The 19,416-nt window shown below is 49.2% G+C and overlaps 1 protein-coding gene across 3 annotated transcripts in view; it reads right to left on the reverse strand.

The window, feature by feature from the left end:
• Positions 1-19,416, reverse strand: part of TSPAN14 (tetraspanin 14) — a 56,277-nt gene that overhangs the window by 16,806 nt on the left and 20,055 nt on the right. For all 3 annotated transcript variants that reach the window (XM_041748193.1, XM_041748195.1, XM_041748194.1), the window contains one exon: positions 9,711-9,808. In XM_041748193.1, coding sequence (XP_041604127.1) covers positions 9,711-9,791 — 81 coding nt within the window. In that variant the 5' untranslated portion in view covers positions 9,792-9,808. The remainder of the gene's footprint in view (positions 1-9,710; positions 9,809-19,416) is intronic.

Consider the following 19,416-nt stretch of genomic DNA (forward strand, 5'->3'; position numbering starts at 1 on the left):
TGCAGTGAGCTCAAGGCAAACCAGCAGTGGCAATGCGACCCTCTCAGGGTCTGCCCCATTGGCCTCTGGTTCTTGCAAGCCCCCTGGCTGTCAGAGGTTGACATTCACAGAGTGGCTTATGGGAGTCCCAGAGTAAAAAACAGGAGGGATGCCTGGGTCCCCTGGCTCAGCAGTTGAGCGTCTGCCTTCGGCTCAGGACGTGACCCCGGTCTGGGGATCGAGTCCTACATTGGGCTCCCTGTAAGGAGCCTGCTTCTCCCTCTGCCTGTGTCTCTGCCTCTCTCTGTGTGTCTCATGAATCAGTCAATCAATCTTAAAAAAACAAAAAAACAAACAAACAAAAAAAAAGCCAGAAGGAAACCCAAGAGTAAGCCAAAACTCAAGGCCAGAGCAGTGCTGAACAAACAGCACAAGTCAGCTGGTCCTGGTTCCAGTCTCTACTCTGCAACTTCCTGGTGACTGGACTTGGTACTAAGTCCAGGAACTCCTATGTGGCTGTGATTTCCTCTGCAAAATGGCCTTTCCTGGGTCATAGGAGAGCTGTAAGGATTGAAGGAAGTATCACAAGTGACTTGCTTACCTCAGGGCATGAAGTCAGTCCAAGGGAGCTCTGACCTCCTACACGGGAGGGGCACAGAGCAGAGACATCGAGGGGCCTTCCAGATGCCACCAATATTTGCTGGCCTGAAGACTCTTCGCGTCACCCACCCCCAATAACTCTGAGCTCCAGTGTTCGTCCTAAGACAAAGTCCTCCTTTCCAGGGGCATCTGTTTCATTAGATCTCAGAGACAACAGTGAAATAGAGTTTAGGGAAACAGAGCCTCTGAAAGGGTTTTTGAGCAAGGTAAGAAAGAATGATAGAAGGAAAATAGGACAAAGTGGAAGCAGCTAGAACACAATGTCAGCTCTGTTTCTAATTCACCCTGTGGCTTTGAGCAAAACATCCCTCTCTTGGAGCTCAGTTTGCCAATCTGCAAAACTGAGCAGCTGGGAGGCCAATAACCTACAAAGGTCTATACACTTCCCACTGCCTAAGCTCTGCCATCTAAATCATGGCAGGTGGAAATCCCATGGTCCTGGCACTCTCTGGGATAGGAAATCTGGACTCTAGACCCGGTTAGTTCAAAAAACACCAAAGATGCCTGTGGCCACTTGAAATGCCAACAATTCAAATTATTGACCAGAAAGGACACCAGTGGGCACAGCCTGGGCTGAGAGTGAGTCTCAAGATATACCTTTCGGGGTTAGGAAGCCTCGTCTCTCAAGACTGTAGCCACTCTGAACCCCGTACAGTGCAGGGAATACCACTTTCATATAGTCCCACATTCAAAGAGTCTAAACTAAGCCACTTCTCAGTGGGAGTCTGGAAGGTCTGGAAGCCAGAAGGGACACTGCAGCCCAGCTTCCTCATTACAGAGGGAACCAGGGCCCAGGGCAGGATGGTGCCTTGCACAGGGTCACACAGCTATCACACACCAGCTTTTCCTCCTGCCGGAAGGGTGGTTCTGAAAATAAGCAGCATGTGTGCCCTTTCCAACACAACCAACAAACATGCTAGGGGCCCCAGTGAGGAGGGGTAAGGACTACCCAGAGGACTCTGGGGGCAGTTTCCACAGATGTCTCTGCATTTCCAGATAACAGAGAACCCACCCCCACCAAGCCCCGCCCAGGAATAACTGTGCCGAGACCTCCCAAAGGAAGGAAGGAGGAAAGGCAGAGTCATCCAAGGGAGGTTATAGGCAGCTCTCCAGGCCATGGAGAGAAGAAGCCCCAACCCAGCCTCGGCCCCACCTTCACCCCAGTCTCTACCACTGCTGGCACAGTTCAGTGAGGACAGTGCAGAGAAGACCAAAATACTAGGCCAGAAGCTGGTATTTCTGTAAAGGGCCAAATAGTAAATATTTTCAGCTTTGTGCTGGATGATCTCTGTGTCGACCACTCAATACCATTTTTATAGCAGGAAAGCAGCCATAGGTAATAAGTAAACAGGCAAGGCTGTGTTCCAATAAAGTTGTAGGTACATAAACCGGCAGAGCACCAGGCCTGCAGGCCACAGTCAGCCAAGTCCTGTGCTGAACTATCACACTGCAACCATCTGGACCTCGAGACAAAAGACAGGATTTCCTTCAGCTTGGCACACGAACCCCGGGGCACCCCTATAATTCAAGTCTCCAACCTAAATTGTCTTTATAGTACCTAAACAGGTAGTAATAAATAGTCTAAAACTGTAAAAATTCCAAATAATACATTTCCACAATGCGGTATTTTACAGCAGTGAGAATCAATGATCCACTACATACAACATCATGAATGAATCGCATACACAATAGTTAACAAAAAAAAAAAAAAAAAAAGCCAGAGTCAGAAGACTATTAAGGGAGTGTTACAGACGAGATGTTGTGTTCCTCAAAATCCGTATGTTGATGCCCTAAATCTCTCAACATGGTGTTTGGAAGTGGGCTTCTGGGAGGTAATAGGGTTAGATGAGGTCATGAGAGAGGAGCCTCCAATATTTGTATCCTTATTAAGAGGAAGAGGGACTGGGACACCTGGGTAGCTCAGTGGTTGAGCATCTACCTTAGGCTCTGGTCGTGATCCCAGGTCAGGGGACTGAGTCCCACATTGGGCTCCCTGCAGGGAGCCTGCTTCTCCATCTTTCTGTGTCTCTACCTCTCTCAGTGTCTCTCATGAACAAATAAATGAATAAATCTTTAAAAAAAAAAAAAAAAAGAGGGAGAGAGACCAGAGCTCTCTCTGCCATGTTAGGACACAGCAAGAAGGCATCCATCTGCAAGCCAGGGAGAGAGCTTCACCAGAGCCCAAGCATGCCAGCACCCCGAGCCCAGACTTCTAGCCTCCAGAAATGTGAGAGATTAAACCTCTGTCCTTTAAGTCAACAAGTCGATGGTATTTTGGGATGGCACCGTGAGCTGACCAAAACAGGAGGAATGCTTTAGTGAAAAAACTACATCTAGTATCTAATCAAAAGTCACTAGACAGGGGCACCTGGCTGGCTCAGTCTCTGAAGAGAGTGGGACTCTTGATCTCAGGACTGTGAGTTCAAGTCCCACGTTGGGCATAGAGCCTACTTAAGATACAAAAAAAAAAAAAAATTACTAGATAATCAAGGAGGGAAATAAACATGATCAAGGAGGGAAATAAACAAGGAGAAATATTCAGTAACTAGAAAAGGATACAAACAGGACAGAGAAGGTGTAATTAGCTAAGACATGAAAACAGATACTGCACATACCCTGGGGGATTTAAAGGGAAATACAAACATGAGGAAAGAAACAGAGAACAGAAAGTTCTGTTAAAGAAATGGACTTTAGAAAGTACAACACTGGAAATGAAGAATTCACTAGATGGGTTTAACAGCAATTAGACACTGCAGAAGAAAAAATGAGTCAACCTGAAGACAAAGCAATAGACACTATTTGAACTAAAGGTTAGGGTGTGGGAGGAATTAAACAGAGCCTCAGTGACCTATGAGACAACAGGAATCTGAGAAGAAAAAGGGCAAGAGGGTTATATTTGAAGAAATAATGGTCAAAGTAGTCCTAAAACTAATGAAAACTATAAACCCCAAAATCCCAAAAATGGGTATTATTCTATCAAATTACACCCCAAAAGAGGGGATTTTTTTTAAGATATTATTTATTTGACATAGGGCAAGAGATCACAAGCAGGGAGACGGATAGAGGGAGGAGAAGCAGACTCCTTGCTGAGCAGGGAGCCCAACACGTGAGGCTCCATCCCAGGACCCTGGGATCATGACCTCAGTCAAAGGCAGACACTTAACCAACTGAGCCACCAGGTGCCCCAGAGGTAATAGTTTTAAAAGTATTTTGGGGGAAAAAAAAAGAGAGAGAGAGAAAGAAGAAGGTGGGAAGATGGGAACCAAGATGGGAACTGGGCATGCCCACACACAAGACCAATCAGTAGACTGGGCCATGCCAGCTATCTTCTAGGGGAGGATGCAGAGCTGTACACACATTACCAGCTACCTGGCCTTGACACTACCCCATGAGCAGGTAATAGTCATATGTGCCCCGTGAACACCCCTTCCTCAGAAATCCCTGCTGGTGGTCCCAGCCTCCCACGTGCCCAAGTAAGATCAGGAGCTGAAGCCCCGCAGGGAGTAGCATTCATGGTGTTCTAGTGGAATCCCTGATTAAACAATCCTTGTCCTTGGCCAGTGAAAATGTGGAAAAATACACATAGACACCCAGGAGATAAGTCGGTCTACTTCATATGAGTTGGGGCAGCCCTTCTAGAAAAGTAATTTTGACTATAAATATGTCAGCCAGGTCAAAACAACATACACACCCCTCCCTCCTGACCCATTTAGTCTCCTGGAAATCTGTCCTAGCAAATCATTTCCCTCCTTTGCCCAGAGGGAGGAATCTGTACCACACCAAACTAATCACTGCAACCTTATCTAGGATAGTAAAAAAAAAAAAAAAAAAAACTGGAAACAACCAAAATGTCCAATATGGGAATTTCCAAAAATACAATCAAGAAGACTATGTGGCAACCTAAGATTGTTCTGTGCTAGGGGATGCTGACCCACAACTGCAAGGGGCACTCCCTGACCTGGAGGTCAGGCCTTGGGGTGTGGTGTTACCCAGACAGAGTCCAGCTCAACTAAAGCCAATTCTCCATCAGTCCGAGTGATCCAGAGACAGGAGCTCACTGCGGGATGTAGGGAGGCCCCTATCAAAGGAGCACAGTAAAGGCCTAGGAGCAGTAGACCCTCTGCCCACAGAGACGCTGGGAGCAGGGGGAGGGAGCGGACTGTCCACTCCTGCACCAGACCCGCTCTGCCTCTCGTGTCCCGGCTTGCCTGGGACACTCCTGGGACACACCTGTTGTTCTGGCTGAATTCTTAATAACCTCTCTTTCACTCTTAAGGTCTCTGGACTTGGACCATCAACTCCAAGGTTCACCCTACTCATGGGAGGTCTTTGTGGCTTTGAAGGAAGGGACCTGAAGCCTCGCTGGTCACAGAGTACAAACACCCGCAGCTCTCGGGTCACCACCAAGAAACAGGCTGCCCGTTGGGCTCCAAAGCGAATTCCCGCACACTCCACAAGCAGGGAGCTGGGCTGGGCTCAGAGCTGCCTGAGTCTCCGCGAAGGCCAGTGGCAGGGGCCTCTCCTGTCCGTGACACACAGGCCCATTGTCTGTGCCACAACAGGCCTTGGTTCTTCACTTTTAATCCATCTCTGAAACAGCTCCAGGCAAGGGCTTTATCTGAGCCTCTGCAGATTAAACTCAATGCTGGTGGCGGGAGGCAATCCCGGAGTTGCAGACATGAGTTGCAGACATCATCTGAATCATCCCCTGCAGAGGATTCACTCAGTGAAACCAAGAGAGCTCACATTCTTGGTGGAACCAGGTGGGGTAAGAATGAAAAGGGCCACACACAGCTCTTCCTCCCTGGGCAGCCCCTCTTCTACAAGTCAAAGGAAATGGTTTTTTCTTCTTAATCTGGGGGGAAAGTATACACAATATAGTTTAGACGTCTTAACCATTGGTGAGAGCATAGCTCAGTGGCGCTCAGGACAGTCACGGCGCGGTGCACCACTGCCACCATCTTGCAAACCTGGCACTCTGTACCCACTCAACACTAACGTCCCCCTGTCCCCTGCGCTGGCCTCTGGCAACCAGCCTTGTACATTCTAGCTCTATGAATCGGACTCCTCTAGGTGCTGCATATAAGTGGGACCACACTGCATTGGTCCTTTTGGGACGACGGGCTTGTTTCACTTGGCATGATAGCATCAGAGTTCACCCATGTCGCAGCATGCGTCACAATTTCCTTCCTTTATAAGGCTGAAAAATATTCCATTGCATGTACAGAGTACATTTTGTTTATCTACTCATCTCTGGGTAGACACTGCAGTTACCTCTATCTTTTGGCTGCTGTGAATAATGCTGCTGTGAGCATAGGTGTGCCAACATCTCCCTGACACCCGGCTTTTTAATTCTTTTGGGTCTATGCCCAGCGTGGAATTGCTGGATCATATGGTAATTTTTTTTTTTTTTTTTTTTTTACATTTTGAGGAACATCCACACTGTTTTCCAGAGTGGTTGCTCCATTTTACATTCTCCCAACAGTGCACACAAGTTCCAATTTCTCCACATCCTCGTCAACACCTGTTACTTTGGGGTGTGTGTGTGTGTGTGTGTGTGTGTGTGTGTGTGCTTTAATAATAGCCACCCTAATGGGTGCAAAATAGTATCTTCTTGCAGTTTTGATTTGCATTTTTTAAAGATTTATGTATTTATTTATTTGAGAGAGAGAGAGAAAAAATATAATCAGGGAGGAGAGAAGAATGGAGCCTGCTTCTCCCTCTGCCTGTGTCTCTGCCTCTCTCTCTGTCTCTCATGAGTAAATAAATAAATCTTAAAAAAAAAAAAGTAGAACATGCCAATGCTCCCACAATGCCATGTTGTCTAGAAGCACCGTTTCCCTGACAGTCCGGCAGACAGCCACATCCCCGTTTGTCACCCCAAAAGAGTATTAACAGTCCCTTGGAAAAAAATCTCAGCCCTGAACTGAAGGGAGAGAGCTTTAAAAACCCTGTTAGAGTGTACAGGTGTTGGCTATAAAGCATGTCAGTGTGCAAATAATTCTGAATGAGGCAGAGGCTCAATAAAACCTCATGTTTGTGGTAGCTCCAGCACTGGTCAGAGAAACGGCGGGCTGCCTTCTGTGTATCAGAACCTCCTGTCTACTGAGCCCAGGTCTGCCAGCAAGGCTGCAACCCTGTCCCTCTGCTCATTGTTAATTTGTCAAAACAGAACAAATACAGAAACTCTCTGTGCAACACAATTACCTCTGTCCTGCTTCAAACCAACGGGCAGAGGAGGGGGTGGGGAACGGAGGAGATATAAAATTAAACAGGACTGGCTCTGAGTTGTTAAGTGTTGATACAAGGTGATGGGAACATGGGGGTTTGTTTGATTTTGGTATTTCTTCCATTTCAAAAAGAAAACTTCTCTGATGACATAAGGCAGGCATGTGATCGTGTACGTTTCAGCAAACCCTGGGAGGCAGGCGGCAGGCCTGTGACACCGACATTTCACAATGAAAACACGAACACTACGCAGGATCACTCAGTGTGGGTGAGAGGCCAGACCAGCCCCTGCGTGGGGGCCTCCCACGGCACCCAACATGCGCTTTCTGGAGGGCTTGGCATCCCACGTCTCGGGCCTCCCCCCACACTGAGCTCCTGTGCAGATGACGAAAGCAAGTCGCTGCCAGGGACCCAGCAGGGAGGCGTCTGGGCCATCCTCCCAACCAAGCTCTCTCCTGGCCTCGTTTTCCTGACTGCTCCTTCTCGTCCCTTCGCACACTACTTGTGCCCCAGCGCACACTAACTGAGAAACGGACCCTGACCACATGCACTGTCGGTCCTGCGGAAGGCCGAGAACACAGCAGAACCCTTCAATCAAGCAGCCTTGCTTTGATTCCAGATGCAGGACCTCCACTCTGCCAATTGGGCTGCACAGGTGTCATTAGTGGGCAAGTTGGTAAAGCTTCCCAAGAGCAAAGAATCTGTTCTTTAAAAAAAAAAAAAAAATTATTTATTTATTCATGAGAGACACACAGAGAGGCAGAGACAGGCAGAGAGAGAAGCAGGCTCCCTGCGGGGGACTCGATCCTGGGGCCCGGGAATCACACCCTGAGCCAAAGGCAGAAGCTCAACCACTGAGCCACCCAGGCATCCTGCAAAGAATCTGTTCTGCAAAGAATGTGAAGAAACGGAGATTAGCAGGGCCCTGCCCCAGCGACGGGAAGTTTTGCTCTCTCTGCAAAATTCGGGATGATCTTCAGAGGACAAGGCACAAGACCAAGCAGGCACAGCCTGGGGGTGGGAGGGAACAACAGGACTGCCGGTGTACCAGTGCCCAAAGTGTCAGACCGCCTGCCTAGGCCAGGGGGCTCTCCACCAGACACCTGGCCAGTGGGCGGGGCCTCCAGGTGCGGCCAGGGAGGGAGCAGGGCGGTCTGGAAGCCCTTCACTGCGGGGATGAGGCAGGCACAGGCCTCCCATTAAGAGAAGCCCATGGAAACCACATCGAACGCCCTGTATTAATCTTGTTTCAGGGGAAATGATGAAGTTGCTGGTGACAGCTTGTTCAGGGACAGAAAAAGATGAGGGGTGAAAGGCCAAGCCACTGAATCCCACCTTGTTTCTCCAGGACAGAAAGCCCCCAAAACTTTGAGATAAATCATTAGGAGATGATGCTGTGAATAATCAACGGTGAAAGCTAAGAAGCCCCCATAAGTCTGCTTCGTTTGCAAGAGTTCTGGCCCAAACGGGCCGCGCCAACAGCCACAGTAGAAGCACAATGTGGCGTCATGGCCACTAGTCCTGTCCCTCCTTCTCCATATGCCCCCCCGCCCCCCAGAAGGTGACAAGCAATGCTTGCTGAAGATGCACGATCACGTCCCCTCAGCCACCTGCACAGACTCCGCATCTGCTTCTCCCGGGACGGATCACACCGGTGACACACACAGGCTGCGATACCTGCCCCGGTGCCCTGACCATCTCCGGCCAGTGCCCGGGTTTTCTGGTCTTCTTTAAGGCAGGAGTCCTTGGAAGAACTGTCCTGAGTCATAGTCTCCACTGGCTCGCATCCCATTGGCTCCTCAGCCAGCTCCAGGGGGGTCTCCACCCACCAGAGCACACAGCAGCCCCGGCCAGGGTCACCAACAACCTCCACTGTGTCAATGTCCATGCCGATTTTCCATCCTCATCTTGTGTCATTCCCACCTCCCACCCCCAACGGCACAGCTGACTGGTCCTCTCTACTTGAAAGGCTTCTCCAGCACCAAGTCTCCTGGCCTTCCCTCGGCCCACCTGCTCACAGCCAACTCTGGAGTGCACTTTCCTTTTTGGGGTCACCTCTAGCATCCCAGGACTCCAGAGTCACACCTCTCCCCTTCTCAGTCTATAAGCCCCCTTCACGTCTCTGTTGTCACCTGTGTCCCCTCCCCCTGTACTCCAGCCCCATGGCCTTTTCTTGGCCCCTTGCACATGCCTAGTGCATTCCAGCCTTTGCAAATGCTGCCCTTCCAGCCCGCAGCTTTCTTCCCAGACCCCCCACCCACTGCCTCTTCACTGATATTCTGGTCTCACCTGCCGTAAGTCACCTCCCTGGAATGTCCTGCCCCGGACTCCATAGCCAAGGAGCTTCTCCCTCCCTGCTCTGCTGCTCATCAGTAGGCTAGTGCCATTACTGATTAAACACAAGCACCGTAAGAAACAGGGCTTTACTGCCCTTGTCCACTCTTACCTCTCAGAGCCTAGAACAGGGCCTGGCCCACAGTCAAAGGTGCATGAGGCACTCTGCTGCCGATGTCTCGTTGGGAGCACTCCCAGGGCAGGGAAGGGGGGAAAACAGACATGCACGTGGGCCAGAGCTCCAAATGTTCCTGAATTTCCAAGGCTGGGGCGGGGGCCCGTTAACTCGGCTTTTGGTCACCCCGGCCTTCCTGTCACAGTACTTACCAGTCTACTTTATAACTAACCTGCCGCTGGTACTGCCAGGGCAGGACTCATTAACCTTGCCTACCTTCTCCCTTCTCCTCCAGAGCCTTGCAGGGGGCCTGGCACAGCAACTGTACAGAAAGAATCACGATCTACTGAATAAAGGATGAAGCGAGGAAGCGAGGCTGCTCTCAGTGACTCACCCAGAAGACAATGTTGTAGCTGAAAAGGAGGTACTTGTACCAGCAGCTGACCTCGGCATTAGAGTATCTATAATAGTGCATCTTCCGAGAAGCGGGATCTGTGGACAGACATGGGAGTGATGAGAAACTCAGTTACATAACGTCTCCCCCCAAACCCACTCCCCAAGAAAGAGCAAAGGTGAGGTTCACACACAGACTCCAGAAATCTCCAAAGTGTTTCTGTGTTCCTGCACGAGTCTAGGCATCGCTTTACTACCAGCGCCAGCGACAGACTGGGCAAAAATCATGTTAAGTCAACTCTCCAAAAACAGACAAAAAAAGAGAATTTTGAAAGAATGGAGGATGCCAATTTTTATTTCTTTTTTTTAAAGATTTTATTTGAGAGAGAAAGAGCGAGAGAGACAAAAAAAGAGAATTTTGAAAGAATAGAGGATGCCAATTTTTATTTCTTTTTTTTAAAGATTTTATTTATTTGAGAGAGAAAGAGCAAGAGAGAGAGAGCATGCAAGGGGAGCGAGGTGGGGAGTAATGGGAGAGGGAGAAGCAGGCTCCCTGCTGAACAAGGAGCCCCACACGGGGCTCAATCCCAGGACCTCGGGATCATGACCTGAGCCGAAGGCAGGTGCTTCACCAACTGAGCCACCCAAGAGCCCTGAAGATGCCAATTTTCAAAGTGTCTCCTAGATACCAGGCCTTCCCAGACATTTATCTCATCACCTCTCCATTGGGTGTTGACTTCTCAACTTTTCAGTTAAGGAAAGAGGAGTTAGGAAGGAAGGTCATGGGATTTGCCCAAAGCTAAGACAAAAAAAAAAAAAAAAACTCGACGAGGCCCAGGATTTGAAATCTTTTTTTTTTTTTTTTAATTTATTTATGATAGTCACAGAGAGAGAGAGAGAGAGAGGCAGAGACACAGGCAGAGGGAGAAGCAGGCTCCATTCACCGGGAGCGCGACGTGGGATTCGATCCCGGGTCTCCAGGATCGCGCCCTGGGCCAAAGGCAGGCGCCAAACCGCTGCGCCACCCAGGGATCCCGAGGCCCAGGATTTGAACCAAGGACAGGGGGTTCCACAGTCTACATCCCCTCCACCCAACCACTACCTGGGGTAGGACAGCCAGGGGTAGGGCGAGCCAATGGAAAAACAGAGACTTGATCACTGAGAGGCACTTTGGGAAGAAGAAATGAAAAGCAGGCATGACCTAACCCAGGCCAGTGAAGAAAAGTCAGAAATAAGGCCCCATCCCATTATTTGTTCAGCTAACATGTTCTCAGACAACCTCCCAAGCTCTGTCCTCACAGAATGACGAAGGTGATGTGGCCCCAGGAGCCCACAGCAGCCAGCATACACCCCATTCCTCCCTCCCGTCCCTCCCCTGCCTAACCCCCCTCAACTCCCCCCCCACCAGGTTCGGCCTCCCTGAGGCTGTGAGTAAAGCTCAGACCACAGAACATTCTGGGGGCTGCACAGAGTGGGCGGGACGGGGGGGGGGCATTTTTGCTTTAAATCTGTGTTCATTGTCCAAAGCCCCTCAGAGAATCCTACAGAAAGGAGGGTGCCCTCCAAAGGGAATTCTGAGGACCTGACCCACCTTGACTACTTTCCATTCTGAACCCAATAGCAAGCAACCCAGGTGGGCCCTAACTCCTCCACCCTCCAAACCCACTGCCAAAGCAGTGGCTCAGTGGTGGGAAGGAGGGGGTGGCCTCAAGCTGACCCATGGATGGGGGGTGGGCAAGACCTAGGGTGCACAGGGGAATGCTCACCCCCCCCACCCTCAGTTCACCTCCCACTTCCCAGGGGTGAGGAGAGGGGCAGATCCAACCAGGGCCTGGGAGTGACCTCCGTGGCCTGGCTGGAACATTCCATCAACACAGTGATGACAAGCAGGGCCAGGAAAACCACATCCCTCTGGAAATGGGTGCTGTGACTGCTCAACCCTCCGGGTGCAGCACCAACGGGCACAGCAGGCCACGACACCACCACCCGGCTCACCTCCTCCCTTGGGGTGGGGGTGGGGCGGGAGGGTCTGGCCCCTGTGGTCTCAAAATCCAACTAGGAAGGGGACAGCAACCCAGCCACCACCCACCTCCCCACCCCCCGCCCCACCGTCAGCGCAGCACTTGCTCAAAGGTCCCCTCCAGGAAGGGAGCAGGAGGGCAAGCCCAGGTACCGAAGGACACCATGGGTCACAGGCCACACAGGCGGCCTCAAAGCAGCCTGGGCCACGCCGGGCAGCTGAAGGGGCCCCGCTCCTTCCTGGGGCTACATGAGCTGCCCCGGGCCGTTCCTGCCCTCCGGAGGCCCCAGCATCCTCACCTAGAACTGACCCTAGCGTCGCTGGTGTTGAGGCCCAGCTGGCAGCATCAAAGGACTTACTCCAGACACACCTCGGTGCTCCACCCTCTGCAGGTTCTGCGGACTAGGTGCGGGGTGGGACCCAGAATCCGCATTTTTGACAAATTCCCCGGCGATTCTGACACGCAATCACGCCTAACGTACCAGGCATCAGCCTGGGGCTCCTGCACAGGTAGAAGGCCCTGCTTGTGCGGCCAGCACACGGGCCAGGCCTGCGGGCGAGACGGCTCTCAGGAGGAAGCCAACCACGTTTCACACGTTACAAAAACCCCAGAACCCTGGGTTTTTCTCCAACTACAGAGGCCTGTCTTCGTGCATATAGACAAACACTTCTTTTAAACCTAAAACCCAGGTCAGTTTATCCCAGAGAACAGTCTGCTTGGCCAGAAATGGCCTAGAAGGAAACACAATGCTCTAAATGGTGGAAACCCTGTTAGGGGCAAGACAGGCTGCTCCTTGGAATCATCCGGCACGACTCTTCACGGTCCCTAGAGAGGCCCAGGTGGGTGGCCGTACCCCCATGGAACTGGACCCCCGACACAGGGGAGGGCTGCTCAGGCGCGGGCCTGCAGGTCAGGAGTCGAGGGAGGGCGCCCTGGATGGCTTCAGGCCACCGTGGTGAGGCTCTGGCTCTCAGGGCCCCGAAGCACTACACACAGCCCGACTCCCCCGGGAGACCCACTGATCAGCGCCCATCTGTCTGTCTGTCTTCCGCAGCATTGGCACCCTCACCCCTGCCCCGGCTCGGGGCCTCTGGGAAAGGACCACCCTGAGGTGATACGGGGACTCTCCCCCTGGAGACCTCTGTTCTCCAGCTCTGGCCTATTAACGGTGAAGAACACAGGCCGCAGGGACTTCATGGCCTGCAGGCTCTGGAGGGGGATCTCTCCTCCCTCACCATAGGTTTCACCCTCTTTCATGTGATCCCGAAGGCCTCACCCCACAGACACACACAACTGCCCAGGAAAAGCTCTGCTTTCACAGACGTTGGGCTCCAAACCCACACCCAGAGAATCTCAACAACCGGGACATAAACTCCCAGCCCTTATTTCCTGGAAACTGAGCCATCTGGAATGATGCTAGCCAGGTCCACACAGGGAAGGACTAGAAACACCCGCATCATCCATGTACCACACTCCAACGCATCCCCTAAACACCTGCCAGGCCCATCCCAGAACATTCACACCGGGCATCACACCATTTCTGTTGAACCAAGATAATTCTAGGAGGCCTGGGGGTGGGGATGTCCCAATGACACTATTTCCCCACCCAACTCACAAATGAGGAAACCGGGGAGGGGAAGCAGTTCAGTCTTTCTTCACCCACTTGTTTAGTCCTCCCCATGGGACGATAAGGCACTGAACTAACCACGAGGTGGGGAGAGTCACCCCACTTCCCTGCCCCCATGGAACCTAGGGAGCAGGAAGGAAAAAGCTGCCTCGGGCTCTTGCACGGCTCTCTACTCTGCTGGCCGGGGGGTGGAGAAGCAGATCCTAAACTGCAATGTCACCAAAAAATCCTGTCTCCATAGGGGCGCATCCCAGAGTATAAACTGAAGGAGGCAAGGGGAAGGTCTGTTTGAACCCCAGGCTGAGCCACATCCTCCCACACAGGGCCCTTTGGGTGGAGCCTCAGTTGGAGAAGGCCAGTGCTGAGCTCTAAAGGTCTGGCTCAGCGGCTTCACCGCCTCAATGAAGGAAAAAGAACGCACGGGTACACCTGAGGTGCCAACCTGAGAGTTACCCACAAAGAACCCCAAGGTGGACAAACGCACTGGGGCGGCAACTGGAACCCAGATCTGACTCAACATTCAGCAGAAATGACTCCAAAGTGACTGTTGTCCCTGACAGCTCACCGTATCTCCTAAACCAAGTTACATCAGAGGAAAGCAGAACTTAGATCCCCAGCAACAAATTCAATTCAAACCAAGGCCATTTAGGGGCACCTGCTGGCTCAGTCAGTAGAGCATACAACTTTTGATCTTGGGGTTGTAGGTTTGAGCTCCATGCTGGGTGTAGAAATTATTAAAAATACCATCTTTTAAAAAGCAAACAAACAAACAAACAAACAAAAACAATCAAGGCCATTAACCTTAAAACACACACACACACACACACACACACACACACACGCAAAGAATCTTATTTTAGCAAAATAACAAAATATCCTAAAAGATGGATCAACTTTTCACAAATACTAATTATCATTGCAACAGAGAAGACTCTCCAAAAGCTATTCTGGAGCTTTTGTATTATGTAGAAATACACAGAAAACCACCATCAGAAAAATTTAATTCCAAGCCCTCAAACTGTCTCCATTCCAGAACTTACTGAAACAGAATAAAGCATTTACATGGCAAATAGGAGGCATGTTGTTTGTCAAAACATCAACTTCTCGAAACAAGGGGGAAGGTTAGAATCCTTTAACAGTGCTGAGAGAGCTGGCTAGCAGTCTGGGAGCTAACTAATAAGCCAAAATAAATCTAAATATTTAAGGTTGCAAGCATACACACACAACACAACACAGCATTTCAGGACATCGTCTTCACTTTTGAGCCAACAGGAAAAAATAAAAGTATTAAAATACCAATATGAAACAGTGTTCATATTCCCATACAATTAAAGGTAGCATTATCATAAAGGGAACACCAATGATGTCTTCAGCAGCTGCAGCGATTATGACGAAGGGTAAAAATCTACAATATATAAAAATCCATACTTAAAAGACTCCCAGCATTAGACACGAGGGCAAAGGATATGGACATTATATGAAATGGAAGGACAATATAACTAACACACGGCAAAATAACCAACACATCCCCAGAAGTGAAACCTAAAAACAATCCAGAGACCCTACTTCATGTTACACTTTCCAACAAAATCACCATCACTACTACTGGCAAGCCCATGGTGAGGACGGGCAAACTCGTACCAGGTTGCTGGGATGCAGTATAAACTGCTACTACCTTTGGGTAAGCGATATGGTCACCATATTCAAAACCAAAAAATGAAGAAGTCACACCCTTAATCCAATAAATTCATGACTAAGAATTTGCCTCCAGAAAATAAACCAACAGCGGAAAAAAGGAATACGCATTAAGTATGAAATCTGAACATCATGGTTTGCAATTATGGAACAATTTGTAACCATGTGGTTGAAGGCCAAAATGGAATATAAAAGTATGGAAATGGTTGCACGGCGCGGTGGACTTCTAAGTGGTTCTGGAAAAACATCTCCAGTGTTGTACTTACCATGACCACCTCTGCAATGCAAACTGGCCATTGCTGGGGGGAGGGTGTGTCAACCTCAGAGGTTACTGGCCCCCGAACGTGATCACCTCTACTGGCATTATAGACAGGGCTGGTCTACCTTGGGATTATTTCAACCTGTACGATTCCTTCCTTCTCCCTCTCCCTGTTTATTTATTTATTTTTAAAGATTTTATTTATTGGAGAGAGAGAGTGTGTGTGCACATGGCGAGGGGAGCACAAGGAGGGAATCCTCAAGCAGACCCCCGGCTGAGCACAGAGTCCAACTGAGGGCTCGATGGATCCCAGGAGACCCTGAGGCCATGACCTGAGCTGAAACCAAGAGCCGGACACTTAACCAAATGAGCCACCCGGGGGGCCTAGCTCCCTGTTTATTTTTAATTAAAAAAAAAAAAAAAAACACAGGTTCAACTATAAAATAGTTGAACAGTTCAGAAGTATGAGAAGTGAACTGGCAGTGAGAAACCACTGAACACTGGTTTTCACATTTTCACCGTGACCCACAGTACGAAACACACTAACAAAATCAAGCCAGCGCCCACATACTCGCAGGTGCAACTGAGCCTCATGAAACAACACCTCCTCTTATGGTGTGCCATGCATTCTAGATTTGCTGTTTCAATTTTTTTTTCAAGATCATGCCTGAACTTCCTTTAAGAAGCAATTACTGTAAAAGTTTTTTGAGAAAAAGAACAGGGCAGCCCGGGTGGCTCAGTGGTTTAGCGCCGCCTTCAGCCCAGGATCCAGTCCCACGTCGGGATCCCTGCATGGAGCCTGCTTCTCCCTCTGCCTGTGTCTCTGCCTCTCTCTCCCTCTGTCTCTCTCATGAATAAATAAATTTAAAAATCTTTAAAACAAAAAACAGACAGAACCTAAGCCAGGCCTCCCTTCACCTTTCCAGGGGACCCTTTCAATTGCTAGCTGGTCTTGATATTTATACCCCATAGAATGGCTCTTAGAAATTTCTGTATACAATAAATAGGCCTGCGTTACTATTCCCTGGCTTTCCAAGTCTAGGTACTACCTACCTACTTCCTACCCTGGAAGGAAAGGAGGGGACTCTTTTTACTCCCCCAGAAACCACTTGGCCCCCAGGCCCCTTTACTCTTCTCCTTTCCTGTACCTCCACCCCAATTAAACTCTGGCCATGGCTAGAGTGATTTTCACAGTTAACATTATTATGACCACTTCTGCCATCGGAGTGAACCATTTAAACCATAATTGCTTTTCCTGCACAACTTCTTGTTCTCTGGAGTTAATAATTCTCTTATTTTTCTGTTTGATTTCCTCTAAACTTCTCAATATTCAACCCCAAATTCAATGCCAGTTGTCCAAGTCTCCTCTCAGTAAGTTCATTCACACTAGATGTTCTATTTCTGTTTCTTCTTCCAGAAGAACACTTCCCTGGAGCCTATGGAGTTCGATCTGGACTGGTGCACAGAAGTCCCTTTACCTCAATTCGGGATACAGGCCGTGAAAGATCCAGTCTTTGCTCCCCTTGGTGAAGAAATGCTTCAGCGCAAAAGGCACGGTATGCCTGAAAACAGCTTTAGTCTATCTTCATTCCTGAACAGAAGTTTGTGTACAGAACTGGAAATCAATTTAATGGAGAATGACAAGAGTGTCGCTCTACCTTCTTCTATATTCCAGCGTACTGAGAAGCTGTTTGATGGGTTTCTTTCTCTCGGTAAAGCTGTAGGGTCATCCCTTTCTCCCCAGCACACTGAAACTTCAGGGTACTGGTCTGGGTTCGTCTTTGTCCACTTGGCTCAGCATCTGATGAGCCCTTCCAATATGGAAACCAGTATCCTTGTAGGCAAATTTTTTTTTTTTTATCATTTTTCTCACTGAATTTCTCTCTTTCTGCAACTCCTATTAGGTAATGGGAACCCTGCCTCATCCTTCTGCTCTATTATCTATCTTACCTTTTTTTTTTTATGTTTCCTAGAAGACTAGTTCCTTCAATCTTACTTACCTTCTAATCAATCTGATACTCTTGTCCTGCCCTTATCTTTTAAACTTTTAATCATTTTGGTTTCAAAATATTCTTTTTTATAGGGCCCTGTTCTTATTTCATGGATAGGAGATTTCTCTTATCTCTGGGAAAAGGTCTAATTTTTTTCAAAATGTTCTTCTTTCTAAATAGGATGTTTCTCTCAAGTTGCTTTCTTTGTTCTCTTTGTTTTGCTTCCTTTCACGTTAGGCATCTTCTTCTGATGTTGGTATTCCTCATAACGAAATAATTGTCATGAGGAAGGGTAAATGCCTAAAAACTAGCTAGAAGCCTTGAGTTCTGGGGCAGGTGAGTTTCTGTGTAGGCTGATCCAGAATTTGCTGGGAAATCCTTGTTGTTGGCTTCACTAATTCTTTCCTCTTAGGCCACTCAGGTTCCCTCAATGAGGACTCTCCTCCCTGGAAGCCAAATGGAAGTAGAAGGCTGGGATGTGGTCTTCCATATGCACCTCCAGAAATCCCTAGAGTTTCATAGGTCCCTGGTGTTTCCTTCTAAAGAATAAATCTCCAATGTCCAGCAAAGGGGAAAGGGTGTCACCAAGCATCACGGAGGAAAGAAAGTAAACCAAATATCTAACCATGTCAGCTACTTTCCACTAATTCTTACATTTGGCCATGTCGGCTGCTTCTCTGCACCCCAAACCCAAAATAACAATGTGGTGACACCAACTTCCATATTTTAAACTGGGTCACTCATCCATCTATTCCTGGCTGGCAAATTTTTTCTTGTCATTTCTTCTCCCATTCCTCCTGTCCTTGTAGACAGATTCATTTTTAAAAATTCCCTTTACCTTGGGGCACCTAGGTGGCTCAGTCGGTTAAGCACCCTGGGCTTCAGCTCAGGTCGTGATCTCATCGTCTTGGGACTGAACCCCACGGTCGGGCTCCCTGCTCAGAGGAGTTTGCTTGAGGATTTTCTCTCTCCCTCTGCTCCTTACCCTGCCCACTCTCTCTCTTTTTTTTCTCTCTCTCGAATAAATAAATAAAGCTTCAAAAATAAATAAATAAAAAGTCCCTTTAACTTTTGTGGAGTTCTATAATAAAGTTAAGTGTGTCCCAATCCACCCATTTACACCCAGATCTCTAGGAAGACTGCAAAATACTTTTAGTTGCCATCTTTTTACTGAGCAAAGTGAAAAACCAGGAAGCGTAATTTATCACCATATAAAAGAAAGGGCAAAAAACAAAACAAAACAAAACAAAAAACTTGCAGATGTAATTAAGATAACTGATCAATCAACCTTAAAACTGAAATTATCCAAGTGGGTCCCATGTAATTTATGCGAGCCCTTAGAAGCAAAGCTTCCCACCAGCTGAGGGCAGAAGTAGGGAAGTTCCAAGCAGGAGAAGGATGAGGGATCCCTGGGTGGCACAGCGGTTTGGCGCCTGCCTTTGGCCCAGGGCAGGATCCTGGAGACCCGGGATCGAGTCCCACGTCGGGCTCCCGGTGCATGGGGCCTGCTTCTCCCTCTGCCTGTGTCTCTGCCTCTCTCTCTCTCTCATGAATAAATAAATAAAATCTTTAAAAAAAAAAAAAAAAAAAGGAGAAGGATGCAGTGCCCTGTTGCTGGATCCCAGATCCAGGAGCCACGCGTGGAGCAGGAGTTAAGGGTAGCCCTGGCTGACAGTCAGCAAGGAAGCAGGACCTCAAACCTGCAACAGTCAGGACCTGAATGCTGCCAACTACCAGCATGAACTTGGAAGTAGATCAGTCCCAGAGCGTCCAGAAAGGAACGCAACCCTGCCAGCACCCAGGTGTGGGCCACACAGAACCCTAAACAGAGGTCCCAGCTGAACTATGCTCTACCCAGCAGCATGGTCCTCCTATAACCTGAGCTGGGACCCCCACCCCCCACGGTACCCTTGCTGTCTCCTCTCTCACTCACTCTCCAGTCAGCCAATTCACCAAGGCTCGACCTTTCCACATGGCTTGCAAGGCCCCAGCATCAGCATCTGGCCTAATCACAGGCCCATCCCAGGAAAGGGCAGTGGGATTCCAAGGGAGCTGGGGGTCCTGCTGCACTTCCAGGTAACACAGCTTAAGCCCTGGACATACCTACCACCCAA

This window comes from Vulpes lagopus, chromosome 3 (genome assembly GCF_018345385.1).
Source record: "Vulpes lagopus strain Blue_001 chromosome 3, ASM1834538v1, whole genome shotgun sequence".
Lineage (NCBI taxonomy): Eukaryota > Metazoa > Chordata > Mammalia > Carnivora > Canidae > Vulpes > Vulpes lagopus.